At 43.0% G+C, this 16,651-nt stretch overlaps 2 protein-coding genes across 7 annotated transcripts in view; one reads left to right on the forward strand and one right to left on the reverse strand.

The window, feature by feature from the left end:
• Nucleotides 1-4,923, forward strand: part of GAS2 (growth arrest specific 2) — a 118,864-nt gene extending 113,941 nt beyond the window's left edge. For all 6 annotated transcript variants that reach the window (XM_082210928.1, XM_082210930.1, XM_082210927.1 and 3 more), the window contains one exon: nucleotides 4,076-4,923. In XM_082210928.1, the coding sequence (XP_082067054.1) occupies nucleotides 4,076-4,294 (219 nt within the window). In that variant the 3' untranslated portion in view covers nucleotides 4,295-4,923. The remainder of the gene's footprint in view (nucleotides 1-4,075) is intronic.
• A 3,485-nt stretch (nucleotides 4,924-8,408) lies between these two features.
• On the reverse strand, nucleotides 8,409-16,294 carry SVIP (small VCP interacting protein). The gene is made up of 4 exons (XM_082213668.1): nucleotides 16,137-16,294; nucleotides 12,414-12,464; nucleotides 11,153-11,266; nucleotides 8,409-10,236 (listed from the first exon to the last, which is right to left on the reverse strand). Exons 1-4 carry the CDS (start codon nucleotides 16,197-16,199, stop codon nucleotides 10,222-10,224), a joined length of 243 nt encoding a protein of 80 aa, XP_082069794.1. The 5' UTR covers nucleotides 16,200-16,294; the 3' UTR covers nucleotides 8,409-10,221.
• Nucleotides 16,295-16,651: the final 357 nt, after the last annotated feature.

Consider the following 16,651-nt stretch of genomic DNA (forward strand, 5'->3'; position numbering starts at 1 on the left):
TAATCTAGTGTGTGAATAGCAGGGTGGGGAGGGGCTTTCAAGAACATAAATATTTCCATTTCCCCTACAACTGAAAATCTGCTAAGGAGCTTTCGTGTCTGAAATGGCTTGCCGCAGGCCAAGAATTCCTGAATATCCAAACTTAAGCTGACACACTTGACAAATAAGTGTCAGAATCTCAAAATCATTCGGATCTGCTTGTGTAGCTGAAATTTGTGACATGACTGGGCCAAGCAGGGGGCGGGAATGCCTTCAGTGCATAGCTGTATCACATTTCAAAAGTCCAAGCATTTGTTCCCTGGGTAGAAGGGTGACCTCTAAAGGTTTGCATTGATTGATCTACCCCAGAGCTTATGAATCTTTCATTCAGTGCTAACTTGGCAGGAGAGAAATGGCATTTCCTTCAGGCTATGAGGCTTCTTTGAAGTCAAGGCATCTTCTGCATCTCGTGCTTGCAGCCATGCTTAATTATTGCTTCTATTATTCCAATTTATTTTATTATTCTGTTTTTATTAATCTATTATTCTCCTGACTGAAGATTAAAGGCAGAGAAGAAGCCAGCAAAACAAATGCTATCCATATTTGTGTTTAAAATGCTTTGCAAAACCCCCTGGCTGAAATCCTCCACCTGCTTAGCTTGCGTAAATCCCTTTGGCTGCAGTTGCAACTGTTGTAGTTTTATAAATGTGGCTTCATGTTTGCCTCTCCTAAACTTTGTTTCTTTCATTAAACATTAATGCATTTTATCTTAAATAAAACAAAAGGGTATGTCAGGCTGAGTGCCACTGATGTGTTTTATGGAGAATACTGATGTGAATCTCCTACTAAGCCCCCGCAAACAGGCTTTCACCGTGATTGTATGTTCAACCTTTTGCCCTGTGTTGTGATGTATGTCATAGTTACGATGTTCTGTGATGTAGATTTTTGTCAGAATCCATATCATGGCATTGGTTTCATTGTCATGTGGGGCATCCCAACATTTTGCGTGATCTAAGAAAAACTTTTGCTATCACAATCGCCAACTTTCTTGGGTATTGATATCTGGCTTAGGCTGATTTCCACTTAAAAGTGGCTGTACTTCTGTTGTGGTTAGATGCAGTGAGATACTTATTTCTAAGAAGTGCTGTTGCTTCCATTATCTGTGTAAAAGCAGCTGAAAGTGAGCTCCCCAATGAATTGTCCCCCTATCAATGCTGTCATCGATTTACATTGCTCATGTCATTATTGCATTATTGCCATTTGAAGGGAGGAAAGAAAGTCTTGGGGTAGGAGACTTTCTGTCACTGGAGGTATTTACCTGGAGGGTAGGTAGACTCAGGCTGTAGCTGCAAGCTTCCTACAGTGAGCAGTGGGTTAGACTAAATAATCTAAAAATCTATTCTTCCTTTCCACGCTTTTCTGTCATGTGCAAAGCTACCCAGTATCCCTTTGCCTTCCCAGGCTATGAGGGCCACTCAGCAGTTCCTACAGCCCTGACTGTGATGTTACAGTGCCTCCTCAGCTGATGCAAGCACCGTAAAACAGTGTCACATTATTAATCCCCCTCCTCACATATTGCCACCTCCATTTTAATAACACTCCTGGTTTCTCTATACAAATTCAATGGCAGGTCTTGTGAGAGAAGAGCCCTCTTGTGGCAGCCTCCCAATAGTAAAGATTTATGTGATTCATAAATGTCTCCTGGAATCATTGCGATTAAACATTTTTCTGCTTTGGTTTTAGTGCACTTATGGTAGCAGCATTGGCCGTGGGCATGTCTGGAATTTATTCCACAATGAAACACAATGGCTACGCTGTCAGTTTGCTAGATTCTTCCCTCTCCTCTGACTTTTTAACTTCTCCTCTAGGAGAGTCAGTGTAGCGATCAACAATAGGCTAAGGGCACATTAGTCGGGCTTGTTGTGGGAATATTTCAGGGGAAAGTGTGGAGGGGTTGTTTTCAAATGAGAGAAGTACAGCATACTATTTCTTTTATTACTGTTTCATCAAATTGCCTAGTTCTGGACCCATTTTAGACATAAATCTAGCAGAGCGACAGAACTAGCAATTACTCCACGGTTGCAAATAGGTTTACAAAAAAGTAATATTACCAACATGATTTTCATAACTTCTTTCCTGCAAGTGGGAGTAAAATGTATGGTATGATAATTTGACCGACAGCCAGAGGAGATGCCCATTCTATTGTTGAGAGTTGTCTGTCAAGAGAAAATGGTGGAATAATTATAACTGAAAACTTTTCTTATGTTGACAATGATTTCCCAAGCCTTCCTAGGAAGGCTCATATGAATTAGTTCCAGGGAAGGCGTTGATTCCTATCTGCTCCCTCCTGATACGTGTTATCCTTCACATACTCTGCTAATTCTGGACTATTTATGAACGTGATTTTGCTTTCCTGGGGCCCCTTAATGTACCTTAATGTTTTGCTCGTTCTTTTTTCCGTTGGTCTCTGGGCAAAGCCAGGTATCAGTTCTGTCACATGAGGTGCCTGCAGTTCACCATAGGGAATTCTGGAGAGCTTTGTAATTTATCTTCACTCCCAATCTGGATTTTTAAAATATCCTATTTGTTACGATAACACTCTTTGAGTTCGGTTCTAACACTGTCAGGGGACCATACTGAGCTCTTCTGTCACATCCGCCCGTGCTGGAGCATTTTCTGATAGATAGTTGTTATAAAGGGAATTCAGTTGTGGTGAAGAAAGAAAGCAAAGGGAGAGAGGAGACAGACACAGAGAGAGAGACAGAAAGATTCCTTTTCACCTTCCATTCAACCTGGTATGTTTGCAGTGGCAAATGATACACTTTTTGAGATGCCGTCATTATACCCAACCCAAAACATGGGCTGCATACGCACTATTCCTCCAGTGCACATTTTTTTTCACTCAAAGAATTCTGGGCATTGTAGTTTGTTAAGGGTTGCTGAGAATACAAATTATCAAAATTAAAAATGGTAAGGTTTCTCAGACCATTTAGATTTAAAAAATGCCCTTAGCAGTCAACACTGTTTGGAGCTGCTCCAGGTGCTGGATTAGCTAGCTACGCCCCTGGAGATGGTATTATAGGGGAAATGGGGAAATGCAATATCATACTGTTACAGCATGATGCCCAGAATTCCCTATTTTGCAGGACTAAAAACACAGTTTTGCTAAATGTTGGTGTGGTATTAGCAAGAGGGTTTTTTTGGTATAGAATTATGAATGTATGCTTCTAGAGAAGGGAGACCTACGTCAATTCCAAGTAGTGCATCATGTGTATTCTCTGCGACTCTTTAAGTAGCACACATGGATATTTATTTTGGATTATATCCAGTTCACCCCTACTATAAGTACCATGAATAGCTGCACCATATAAGAAGCAAGATATGGTTTCAGCAATATTTTTTTTTTTTAAAAAAATATGTTTTAAGAAACAATGACCCTTACTACAGTAATATGCCTTTCTAGCTCTCAATAAGGAGGCAGATGAAATTTAAATTGCCTTAAAATGAGTGGGCCAGGGAGTATTTTTCACAAAAAAACCACGATGCCCTGAGTAGTTGAATGAGTGACAATGTTTAATGAAACGACTATCCAGGACCCATTCATGGCACTTATGCCTTTGGGCAACCACCACCACTTTGGTCTTATTGTAATTAATATACGAGCTATCCTGCTTCCAATATGCTCTGAATTTGGAAAGTAATCTTGTACCTACTTGGGATAATGAAATAAGAGCCATATTGTCTAAATAAAGCAGCAGTATAAATTTTTGTTCATTACCAGTTTTGGCAGGCAGGGAAGAGGAGAGGAAAGCTCTAAACTACATCATTTAGGGAGATATTAAACAATAGCGGGGCCCAAATGCAACCTTGCATTGCACCCATGAGCAGATGTATGCTGTGGCAAAGCTTTGATTGCCTCCCCTGCAGTTTCTGCAATAGCATTGAAAGTGTTTAGGACTGAGCCGTTACTCCCAGTGATTTCAACAGGATTACAGTGAACTGGGCTTTGAGTGTTTTCAGGAAAAAACTTGTCATTCGCAAACATGAATTCCAGGAGTTATTTTCCCCCTCTCCCTCTTTTCTTTTGCAAATTCAGATGCTGCACAACAAGCATGTGATGGTTCGCGTAGGAGGCGGCTGGGAGACGTTTGCCGGGTATTTGCTGAAACACGACCCGTGCCGAATGCTGCAGATTTCCCGAGTGGATGGGAAAACATCCCCGATCCAGAACAAGTCTCCGACCATCAAGGATATGAACCCAGACAGCTACTTGGTTGTTTCTGCCCATTACAAATCCAAAAAGGAGATTAAGTGAAATGTTCATTCGGGACTCTGTATATGTAGGCCCATGCTATCTTCTCAAGTGTAGTTACATTAGTTGGTGCTTTAAAAGGACTCCTGAAAATTACATGCAGACTGGAAATGGCAACCCATTTTGTGGGTTGTTGAACTGTAGAACTATTTATTTCTAGTGCTGTTCCTTTTTATACAAGTTACCCTCGATAGGTTAATTACTACAATCTGATTTTTAAAAAACAGACATATATTTTTAGCCAAATTATTACTCTATGAATGTATTCTTAGAATGACTTATGAGTCACATTAAAGTAACAAAATGTGATATATTTGTATGGAAAACATCTATGATTCTCAATCATTTGCCCTAATTCAGAGCTCTGTGGTTAACCTCATTATTGGCATCCCAAAAGCTCCAGGTTCACCTCCAGTTAAAAAAAAGAAAAAAGCTGGGTAGCAGATGAGAAAGACCTCTGTCTGAGACCCTGGAGATATATTGCCAGTCAGAGTAGACACTGCTGGGCCAGATAGATATAAGGCAGCTTTCCCTGTTCTGACACACACTGTGAACTCCTCTGTTTATAGGCTGCCTCATTCATAGATGAGACCTGATTTTTTTTTACAGTGGTGCCCCGCAAGACGAATGCCTCGCAAAACGAAAAACTCGCTAGACGAAAGGGTTTTGCGTTTTTTGCGTTGCTTCGCTAGACGAATTTCCCTATGGGCTTGCTTCGCAAGACGAAAACGTCTTGCGAGTTTGTTCGCTTTTTTATGAAAGCCGCTTGAAGAGGCGCAGTTGCGACGGACCGTGCTTTGCAAGATGAAAAACATCGCAAGACGAAAAGACTCGCGGAACGAATTAATTTCGTCTTGCGAGGCACCACTGTAATGCATTCTTCTGTGCACTTCATCAACCCCCACCCCCCTGCAATGAATGGGATACTCTTACAGGCAAGAGAATGTCATACTTGCATCACATAGCTCTAGGCCTATCAATAGCTGCTGTGCCAGTGTGTTTACTGCATAAGAAGGTAGATAACTGGTGGGAAATGCCTGTATATTGTCTTAATATATGGCCTTTCCCAACTGGTGAAAGAAACAAGCAGCAAGCATGTATAGGTTTGAAAGCATGTGTGCTATTGAAAGCCACGTTAAGAGTATTTGTCCTCCTCCCCTGCTATAATCTGTTTTAAGATGTTTCAATATGGTTCATGTATGCTTTTGGTTCCTAAGCTGCATATAACACCAGGTATTGACGAGATGGCAATGCGCTGTTGGACTACAAGTCAAATGCCACCTGGGATTCCCCATTCCCCTCACCCTGTACTCTCTAAACCAGTGATGCTGTTGCAAAGCAAGCTCTCTCAAGTGACTGCATCAGAGGTATGCATTAGGTGGATCGAAAGACAGTAACCATATTTACATCTGGACAACAGAAAGGCTAAAGCTGGCCTTGACAAAGATAGAGAAGAGTGCCTTGGAATTATTACAGGGATGGGGAACCTGTATCCTCCAAATGTTATTGGGACTACAACTCCTATCATCCTTGACCCTTGGCCATGCTGGCTGGGACCGATGAAAGTTGGAGTCCAACAATATCTGGAGGACCACAGGCCCTTAGTATAAAGAGCTTCAGATTGGCCAACATTTTGGAATGATAAGACTCACGAGTGTGTTTCATAGCTTTAAGTTACAGCTAAAAGAGTAAGTCCACTCAGATTTGTTTTTCATAGTAAGTGCTAAAGAAAATCTGTATATCTTTTTGACAGAGGAATGATTCCTGACAGTCATTCTTCCCCAAGGATAGGAAGCCTGTAGCCCCCCTGGTGTCATTGGACTACAACTCCCATCATCCTCGACCACTAGCCAGGCCTAGTGGGAATCGAGAACCCAACATGTGAAGGTGCACAGCTTCCCCCTCCCTGTTCTGAAACTTTCAAACTTGACATGCGAATGCAATCACCAGTAGTACTCCCATGTATCTGCTGTTTGGGTGCTTGGTATTTGCCTTTAGATTAGCTCTTCCTGGCTATTGTGCTTGAAGGGTAACAGTATAGCTTTAGGTGGTTATAGAAATGTATAGGCAGTTATAGACCATTGTCCCACCGTGTGATGGTGGGATATTCTCTGCCGCTGGATTTAGTTGTTTTTGAGCATATTGAATAAAATATGGAAATACTACATGCATTCTCTGTAGATAAATGTTGGGGAGTGGTTATGTTACACATCTCTGTGATATATAGGAATGCTAGGGTTTTGGTTTATTGGTTTTGCTAATTTTCTTTTGTCTATACTTGACAACTTTTGTGCCTTTCCTAGAAAAATCATTGTTCGAGGATTATTTGAATGATGACTGTATAAATTTGAGCTGAAATCACATGGTGCATTAGAAATAAACAGATACTTTTAAAAAAACAAACTCTCAGTGGTTCATTGCAACATATTGCTCTCACAAACAAGTAGAGACTGAGCTAAACCTACTCAGATTTTGCAGTGTTTTGGGGGCTAAACACTTTCCATGAGCATTACCTATTTATTTTATATACCAGGGCTCACGAGGCAGTTTACAGTATAGGTTTACCTATAAGTAATCCTTAATCTGTAGCTATAAGAACAGTCACTTTCCGTGAGCTGCTGACGGAATGGATCTTTTGACCATCATTGTCTCAATTCAAATAAGCCTACACAACTTGGATGTTCCATGTAGGCTGGCATTGCCTTGATCTTTTCAATGCTTTGTGCACACAAAATGGAAAATCCTAGTTGAAGGCATCAGACCTCAGAAGACAAGCATGTGTGTAACCTCTGCTCCTATGTAGTGTCATCAGATACCCGGTAACGCTCCAGGGGCATTGCATCAAGGACTCTACCTGCAACCAATATCTTTTGTTATCAAATTACATATTTGACAAGAACCTAAGATCTTTTTATAAAGGTACCCCTGCCAGTCCGGGCCAGTCATGACCGACGTGCTCATCTCACTCAAGAGGCCGGAAGCCGGCGCTGTCCGAAGACACTTCCAGGTCATGTGGCCAGCGTGACGAAGCTGCATCTGGCGAGCCAGCACCAGCGCCGCACACGGAACGCCGTTTACCTTCCCGCTATAAAGCAGTACCTATTTATCTACTTGCACTTTGACGTGCTTTCGAACTGCTAGGTGGGCAGGAGCTGGGACCGAATGACGGGAGCGCACCCTGCCGCGGGGATTTGAACCGCCGACCTTACGATCAGCAAGTCCTAGGCACTGAGGTTTTACCCACAGCGCCACCTGTGTCCCTAAGATCTTTTTATACATTACTTCAAAATCCCTTCGATTTTGGTGGAACTTGCTCATTCCCAAAAAATATGGAAAGGACATGGTTTGTCTACAGCTTGTGCACTGCTTTTTTTCTATTACGCACTCAAGTTTTCAGGACAGTGGGAACAAGATCCTCACCTGCAAAAAGCTTCTGGATAGAGGCTATCTGCTCTCTCTCAAAGTACTAATAACCTGTTTTTGGGTGTGTGAGACCCCTCAATCAGCTTGTTGGGTTGCACACAAACAAGAAGAGGCAGACACCTTGCCTCTGCAATAGCAAATGGGGTAAGCAGGATTGTATCTATTCCTAAGAAGTCTCAAGTCGCCTTTGGAGAGGAGAGTGGTCAGAACAAATATGTAACAGGATATAAAGCTGTAATTCACAGTCTTGCTCTTAGTGAAATTAAAGACACTTGGCTCCTGAAAATGTGTTTTAAAGATAATTCTGTATTAAATCCTTCTGTAGTATTTCTGGAAAATATAAGCAAACAGCACAACTTGTAACACAAATAAAATTCCAGTACCTTTCTACAACACCATGACTTGTCACATAAAATAACACACTCCTTTCCTCAAACACAAAATCCACATTATTCAAAGCTCTGAAATTCAAAAGTACACAGACCTTTGAAGTATGGCAACTATAACAGCCAGAAAAGTATAAAAAGTTCAGCCAGTAAGGGCCTGAGACCTCACACACCTACTGTATGCACTGAAAGAACACAGTGGTTTCGCACCAATTAATGTAGAAAGTGCTGACAACGGAAAGCTCTCAGTCCAACATGGACCCCCTTTTTGGGAGCTCAACAGAAGTGATAAAAGAAGCACAGGCAACTTAATTCCCAAATTGGCACTTTAATAATAACTTTTCTTAGCACCATCCTCTTAAAGGATGCTCTGCATTACTGGAAATCTAGATGTCGCAAGTGTTATTCCATTGGTATTACAACAGGAAAAAGCAGTAAGTACAGTATGAGTGCAACACAAATGCCCATAATTATGTTTGAGGTATCGGTATTTTACAACGTGGCCAGACTTTCTGCACTGTATTTATTAAAACAATCACATTACGTGAACAAATATGAAGACAGATGCTAGACTCTCTCCTGCCATGATACACCTTGTAAAGCTAATGAGTGAAAGGGAAATTGCCGTAACCCACAACGTTTCTCTCAAAACTGGGCCAAATGCATCACTCCCAACCCAAACCTGTGTTATTTTGTGCCAAGGAAAGGGAAAACATCCCATTCTCAGTTAACTTGTTAAAGCACTTGGACAGTTTTAGTTATAAATACAGCATAGCTTATGAAATTCAACACAGAGTTTGACCTTTAGGGGAAAGGCTGCAGACATTATATTACTGTGGGCTAGAAAACAGGAAACATACTTTCTTTAGTAGAAGCTAACTCAGCAGAATGTTGAGAGGTTTTAAAACTGCACATTCCTTCCAACTTAATTTCATTCCATTTTAATGGGGTATTTTATTGTAGGGATTCGTCTGCTCTTTGAAAATCAGCACTACCTATAACAATGCTGTGGGACGGGAAAAGTTAAATAACCCGTTTAAGTTAGAGGAAGTTCATTTGGGCACTTTATTTATGCACACGCGCACGCACACACACACACACACACACACACACACACGGGTTGCATATAGTTTAGATTTTGTTTTGTACATTTTTTACTGAGAGATTTTTTTAAAAAGCCAAATATGCTTTGGGAGCATGCAAGAAACCACCACCTTAATTTTAAGCACAAAAAGTAAAGGCGAAACCATCTCCCTCATAAGCTGATTTAATTCCTTGGTTTTCTTCAAAGAGGCTACATGAATATTCCCTATATTTGTTTCAGAATACTAATTTAAAAATAAAGAAACAGCCAGAAAGCAGAACATGTCAAGGCTTTGTACTGTCTACCCAGTTGACATGACAGGCATCATTCAGTACCAACTTAGCGACAACTGCAGGCAGGCAAAACCTTTTTGGTTTAATTGTATTTTAAGTGATTCACAATCACATACTCTCAATGCTGTAGAAGGAAATATGAGAGATAGCAAAATAAATCCCATAAATATTGTCCACTACCCTCCCAGAGTTAGCATTTTTAAGAATAAGACATAATTTCTTACCTCATGGTGACATTTCTCTTAAATATATGAGTTCACCCTTAAAAGGCACCAAAGCTTCTATCCTCAAAATACTCACTCTCACGTTAAGATTTAAGGACTGTGACTTAAATCTTACAAGTGTGACACAAGGGGAGAAAAGGACAGAGTTAAGTATCTGGGCACACTGTAAAAAGCAGAATGGATTTCCATAAGAATCAAGGCAGGAAAATTTCATTTATTACATACGTGTCTCCTCAGGCCCCTCAAATATGTTAAGACATGCAAAACTCTAGAACATGGCAACGGAACTAGTAGGGGACTGTTGATTTTGGCCACCTCTGCTGTGCATTGTGAAGCTTTCACTTGACAATATCCTTAGTGCACATCTTTCCCCTGCTCTGCTATGGTGGCAAAGTACTGCTGCATCTTCAGAGGCAAACAATGGCAAAAACCAGACACCGAACAAGTGCCATTCAGTCACAAGAACTGGCAAGGTCTTGGCAGTAGGATGTCTTCTTCCCTCCAGGAGCTGCCCTTGGAGTTATCCAACTTGCCACTAGGATGGAAAAAAAACCATAAGAAGGTGAAAAGGGGATATAAATTCACAGCCTTGTTTTATCAAGGGGTCTTTATCAAGATCAAGGGTTTTATTATACATAGGAATAGGCTTACATTTTGTGAATCCAGTTCATCTGCTCATGAGAGGCCATATTTAGCTTATGCATTGATTATTTCTTTCGTATTTGGTTTTTATTGGACACCTCCAGCAATAATTTTGGACCACCAGGAATGCACAACAAATGCTTGTGTATACTCCTAGGAAATACGATTCTGTTCCATAGCATTCCACTCAAACCCCTAGGTCATCAAGTGAGGCCACTTGTGGCTGCCACACACCTTGGATTTTCATGTAAATAATACCTGCTGCAGAGCTTTAAGTGTGGTGGCACCCAGATTTTAGAATACACTCCCACTGGAAATGAGCATGGTGACAACAATTTGTTCTTTCTGGTGCCTGCTTAAGAAACTTACAATTCAACCAGTTTTGTAGCACTGCTGGATATTATCCCTGCTGGTTTTACAGATGTATTTAATATATTCATTTTTAACTTTCTTTCTTTGTACACCTCATGACATTATCAAAGAGTGGATGCTTTATAAATTCTTTAAATTTAAAATATTTTTAAAATTATTTACTCAATTTAATGTTTTCGCTTTTAAATGTCATAAGACTCCATCACAGTCCTATTCTGAAAAACAGTTTTCAGTTGTTCAATGAAATTGCTACGCGTGAAGCAAACCGTCAAAGGGATCTGGATTCCCTGTGCCAAATGCCTCAACAGCAACAAAGCACTTTACAAGACACAGTTGTCTGCAAAAAGAAGGCAATCACTCAACTCACGCTCAATAATTACTTTAAAAAGTGGGGTGGGGAAGAAGAAATTACAGCGTTTAATCTTATGCATAATTACTCTCAGTCCGCCGCCGCCTGGTCCGGGGCCTGATTCAAGGCGTTTTTCCATTTCCTCCTGTTTCCTTTTCCTTTCCTCCACAGAAGATGGATTCTTTATACCCCGAGAAGCAGACTTTAGAAAGGAACAATGGGACACAAGAATCACATGACAATCTAGGGTTTTTTTAATATATAAAAATCAACACAACAATCACATAAAATACCTTTTCCGTTCTGCTTTTTCTTTCCTAAATGAATTACAGGTATGCACAAGGCTGCTCTTTTACATAAATCTCAAATTCAGTGGATATTAAATTCATGTAAGGTAAAGGATCCCTGGACGGTTAAGCCCAGTGAAAGGTGACTATAGGGTGCGGCACTCATCTCGCTTCAGGCCGAGGGAGCTGGCATTTGTCCACAGACAGCTTTCCAGGTCATGTGGCCAGCATGACTAAACTGCTTCTGGCGCACAGAGGACTGTGACGAGTGCCAGAAGGCACGGAAACACAGTTGTCCAAGTAGACAACTGGGGTAGCCAGCATGGCGTCCATGGGCCACATAGCATCCCTGGACATTCCTTGACTCAGAATCCTCTGAGCTCTTCATGGGTCCAAAGGCATCCTTCCCCAGAAAGGAAAAAACGAGGCAAGGAAGATGAAAGCCTGTGCCTTGCTCTGGCCAGCCATTTCCTCTTGAAACTCTTCAGAAAAGCAATCCTGTTGCTGCCCGAAAAGTTTGGGAGACTAGAGTTATTTACGATAGCCAAATATCTAGAAGCATATGATACCTAGAAACTATTACTGGATATTAATTCCAAAAATATTAGTTGTAAAGCCTATACAGTGGTGCCTCGCAATACGAAAAGAATCCGTTCTGTGATTCTCTTCCTCTAGCGGTTTTTTCGTCTTGCGAAGCAAGCCCATTGATGGATTAGCGGATTAGCGCTATTAGCGGCTTATCTGCTGATCGGATCAGCTGATAAGTGGCTTAGCGGCTTAGAAAAAGGGGGGGGGGAACCAGCAGGAACTCGCAAGACATTGTCGTCTTGCGAAGCAAGCCCATAGGAAATTCGTTTTGTGAAGCACCTCCAAAACGGAAAACTCTTTCGTCTAGCGAGTTTTCCGTCTTGCGAGGCATTTGTCTTGCGGGACACCACTGTATTCCAGAGCAGCTCAGGAATGACTCTGATGCAATTTCCAGAAAACAACCATTTATCTATTGTTCCCATTCACTCAGTAAGGAAGTATCTGAGTCAATCTCTGTGTCAAACACCAGGTTACCTCCATCTGCCTTTTTTCTGCAGCTTCTGCGAGTTGTCTTCTTTTCAGCTCCTGCAAAAAGGATATAAAAAAAGAGTGGTTTAAGAAGTTATTTCACACCAACTTTACTGAGGAGGAAATTGGACTTCCCATCACTCTTTGCAATGCAGTAAATTATTCCCAGTTGTTGGGAACTCGAGCCAAAGTTGCCAGTTCTGCCTGCAACTGCATATAAACCTTTCAATTTCCTAGTCGACAGTGAGATGTCCAAGTGCCTCATCATTAGGCAAAAGTGCAACCAAGTGAGGCTACGGGGGGGGGCACATTTCAGGGTGGAAGAATACCGGGGTTCTACTCACCCCAATATCTGACTATGCAGTAGTGGGAAGAAAGAAGAAGACAAACAGTGAGGTGATGTTCATTTCCCGCAGCTCAGGGGCAGAGCACATACATTGTATGCAGAAGATCCCAGGTTCAATCCCTGAAATCTTCATCTCCATGCTGAGCTGGGGAAGTCTCCTGCCTAAAACCCTGGAGAGCTGTGCCAGTCAAAATTGACAGCACTGGGCTAGATGGACCAACGGTCTGATTCAGTGTACACCGGGTTCCTTTGCTCCTAGCCCATCTACATGCACACTTGTTTGGATAAGAGAGGGCCTGCCAATCCAGTTCAGCAGAGGAAAGGGGTATGAGGAGAGGGTGTGGATGTTTGTGCTCCAGCCCAACAACAGTGAGTGAGTGACCAAGTGAGCAGTCCGGTCCAGCAGCAAAGTAAAAGATGGAACATGAAGGACCTGAGGGTAGGAGAAGGGGAAATCGAAGTAAACCAATGCCAGGAGACAGACAGACAGACAGACACACACACACACACACACACACACACACACTGAGAGATAGACAAGACAGATTTAATCTCTGTGAATTAGAAATGGTTGGAGCAGTAGCCTGGGGTCTGTCACTGAGGTGTGAGCTAAGGGGAGGTAAATTCTCTCCAGCACATTATTTTGGAGACACAACATGTGTGTGAGTACGAGAAAGATTAACACAGGGAGGGGAGCTTTTGGCCTTCCAGGTGCTATACATTTCAACCCCCCTTTTTCAGAGAGGTAGCTCAAGTGTGTTTTCAACCCTGCATTTCACCCTCACAGCAGCACTAAAAGGGTGACCTTGAGACAAGAGACTGGCTCAAGGTCACCCAGGAAATTTTGTGGCTGACAGGGGATTTGAACAAAGGTTTTCTTGAGCCTCGTCACACCCTAAGCACTACTTTATAACAGTTTCCACTTCGGAAATTATAAAAATTGAACCCTTTCTAGCAATTCAATTCCCACTGCTCAAGACCGTGGTCAGGATTCCTGGGAAAACATTGGGAGGGAGAGTACATTTGATAACTCCCCCCCAAGTCAACCACATAGCAAAGCATATCACAAATACTGAACGTGGTGAACCAGGCTCCATGCGGCCATTTCCCTTGGCCTTAAACAGGCAGAACATAGCACTTAGGTTGCTGACGAGGGTATCCCGTCGACATCGTGTACACGCCTGTGCTGAAAGAACTGCACTGGCTGCCTCTGTGCTACTGGGCACCATTCAAGGTTTTGCTTTTAACATTTAAAGCCCTCAGCCACTTGGGACCAAGAAGTTATCCAAGGAACCACTCAACCACCACTGCCTAGTAACTGTGCTGCACAGATGAGGCACTGCTGAGAATACTGAATGCCCCAGAGGTGTGCTTAGCTTATACAGTTGTACCCCAGGTTACAAACTTTATTCGTTCCAGAGGTCTGTTCTTAACGTGAAATTGTTCTTAACCTGAGGTACCACTTTAGCTAATGGGACCTCCCGCTTCTGCGTGATTTCTGTTCTCATCCTGAGGTAAAGTTCTCAACCTGAGGTACTACTTCAGGATTAGCGGAGTCTGCGACTCAAAGTGTTTGTAACCCGAGGTGTTTGTAACCTGAGGTACCACTTTACTAGAAACCAGACCCTGAGCATTCAGCCCTGTGGAATCAATTACCAGCTGAAATTTAGATAGGCATCAAGCATATTGATGTTTAGGTGGCTACTGGATGAATTTTTATCTAGGAAGGCTTTCCCCGAAGTACGACCCAGCCATTTATGGATTATTAATTGTACATAGTGCTGAAAAGCATTTTCAGAGCCTGTATTTTATCTCTTTTTTTAATCTCATACACGGTTTCAGGCTGTGAAGCAGTTTATACACTTGTAAAACAAACAAACAAACTATCCCAGCTGCTCTGCCTCCAACCACATTCAGCAGGCAGGTCTGATGGGAAGATTTCTAACTATGCTCAGCTAAATATTCTTAGAATCCTCCCTGGCCCAATACAAAAACCAAAGAGGTTTTTTGAGGGGAGGGAGTTTTATTCACCTGTCAATTATACTACTTTAAATGTGTATTTTATGTATGATATTCACCTGTAATGTTTTATTTTGGTATTTTATAGTGCTTATTTGTTGTTTCAATTCAGATCATCATTGTTATTTTAAATCTAGAGTGGAACAGAAATGTTTGAAATAAACAAATGTATTATTGCACATCATGTAAAGGTAGGATTAAAACCTCAATTTGATACCATGGAGGGAAGATACTGATATTGCTGTAGTATCAAGAAATCAATTGGTCTAGATGCAATCCCAGGAAATCAAGTTGTCAGTGATAAATATAGATTTCAGAACACAAACTTTCTGGATTTTACTGTTCTACAAACTACCAAGTTTACCTGTAGCTTGTGTGCTATTAAATAAGGTACGTTGTTTAAAAAAATGTATTGTCTGGGGTTTTTTTAATTAAAAAATGCTATTTATTTTTTGTGCGAAAATAAGTAAACAATCAAGTTGCAATCCTATGCATGCTTACATTGAAGTAAGCCCCTCTGGAGATTGTGGGGTTTGCTTCTAAGCAACTACACCGTCTTGGGTTAGCTATTACGATTACGTCCCGCCCCGCCCCGCCCCTCCCATACCAGCAGAAGCATTTACAGAGCAATTAGACAACTGCACTTCGTACACTTATAAATATTTCAAATATCCTTGAACTATGCATCCAACAGAACGTGTAATCTCTCTCTCTCTCACTTTCTCACTAACAGCAAAGTAGGTGCTTTTTTCCAGGAGGGCTTGTACACTCCAGAGTTCTGTTCTCCTTTTGAGGCTTAAAAAAACACCACCACCAAACTCACTGGCCGCTATTCCTCTGTGCCTGTACCTGGGATCACTGGGGGCGCCTGCAACCTGGTGACCCTTTTGAGCGCACGATTGTTCCAACTCTACCAACGCACGGCAAGAGCAGGTAACAAGACACTGTTGCCTCTATTGAGCACGACAGGGTTTTCTTCCAAGCGGCTAGTCCTTAAGGGTGTGTCTCCCGGCTAACTTCTAAGGCTTGCGATCCTCCAGCCGTTGACCTGGCCCTCGGCCGGGCTTCCTTCCAAGTAGGTCTTAAAGCTTGCGCTCCCAGGATTTGGAAGAGATTTGCTGGCCACGCTTTGCGCTTTATCCAACCCGGGAAGGGAGGGGAAAGGAGATTACTAGAAGAAGCGACGCGCAGGTGGAAGGAAGGCGCTTCGCTTCCCCTTAAGAAAGGGGGGTGGGGGTTAAGAAATGTTTCGCTGCTACTGAATGGCGAGACTTCTCGGTGTTTGGGGTGGAGTTGCATCTGGGGTGGCCCTTAGTGGCGAAAGGGGGCTCGGAAGGGGAGGGAGACGGACCCCCCGCGCTTACCGGGTCGGGCGTCTCCACCACGTCGTCGGCGGCTCCCCCCATGCAGGGCAAGCACATCCCCATCGCCGCACCCCTCGGCCGGCCGCGGCCGGGCAGCGCCGACGCCTGGGAAGCAGCGAAGCAGGGCCCGCCCCGCTGCCCTCTGGCCTCCCAGCCGCCGCGACGCAGCCGCCTTCCGCGGTGGGGCCGGCAGAGGACGGCGCCCCCTGCCGCTCCGGAGCCGGGGGGAAAGGCGGGCCGCAACGCCGGGAAAGGAAGGAGCAGAAGGGAAAGAAAGAAGCGCGTCTTGAGTCCTGGGAGGAGGAGAGTCTCTTTCCATGCCAGCAATCGGGAGGGAAGGAACTGGAAGGGAAACGGCCAGTTCAGAGGACCTGCGAAGCTGCGCGCAGGGTTCTGGTCGCCTCGCCTCGGAAAAGATATTGTAGGGCTGGGGAAAGGTTTAGGAAAAAAAGGACACCCGAGATGATCCAGCGGGGGTGGGAGGGAGGGACTCCCCTACGAGGAAAAGTTTCAGC

The sequence above is a fragment of the Podarcis vaucheri genome (assembly GCF_965113315.1).
Source record: "Podarcis vaucheri genome assembly, chromosome: 1".
Lineage (NCBI taxonomy): Eukaryota > Metazoa > Chordata > Lepidosauria > Squamata > Lacertidae > Podarcis > Podarcis vaucheri.

Coding starts and splice junctions, on each gene's coding strand:
- SVIP (XM_082213668.1), bottom strand. CDS start 16,199: ATGGGGATGTGCTTGCCCTGCATGGGGGGAGCCGCCGACGACGTGGTG. Junction 12,465..16,136: donor TGGTGGAGACGCCCGACCCG/GTAAGCGCGGGG, acceptor TCCTTTTTGCAG/GAGCTGAAAAGAAGACAACT. Junction 11,267..12,413: donor CAGAAAAAAGGCAGATGGAG/GTAACCTGGTGT, acceptor TCCTTTCTAAAG/TCTGCTTCTCGGGGTATAAA.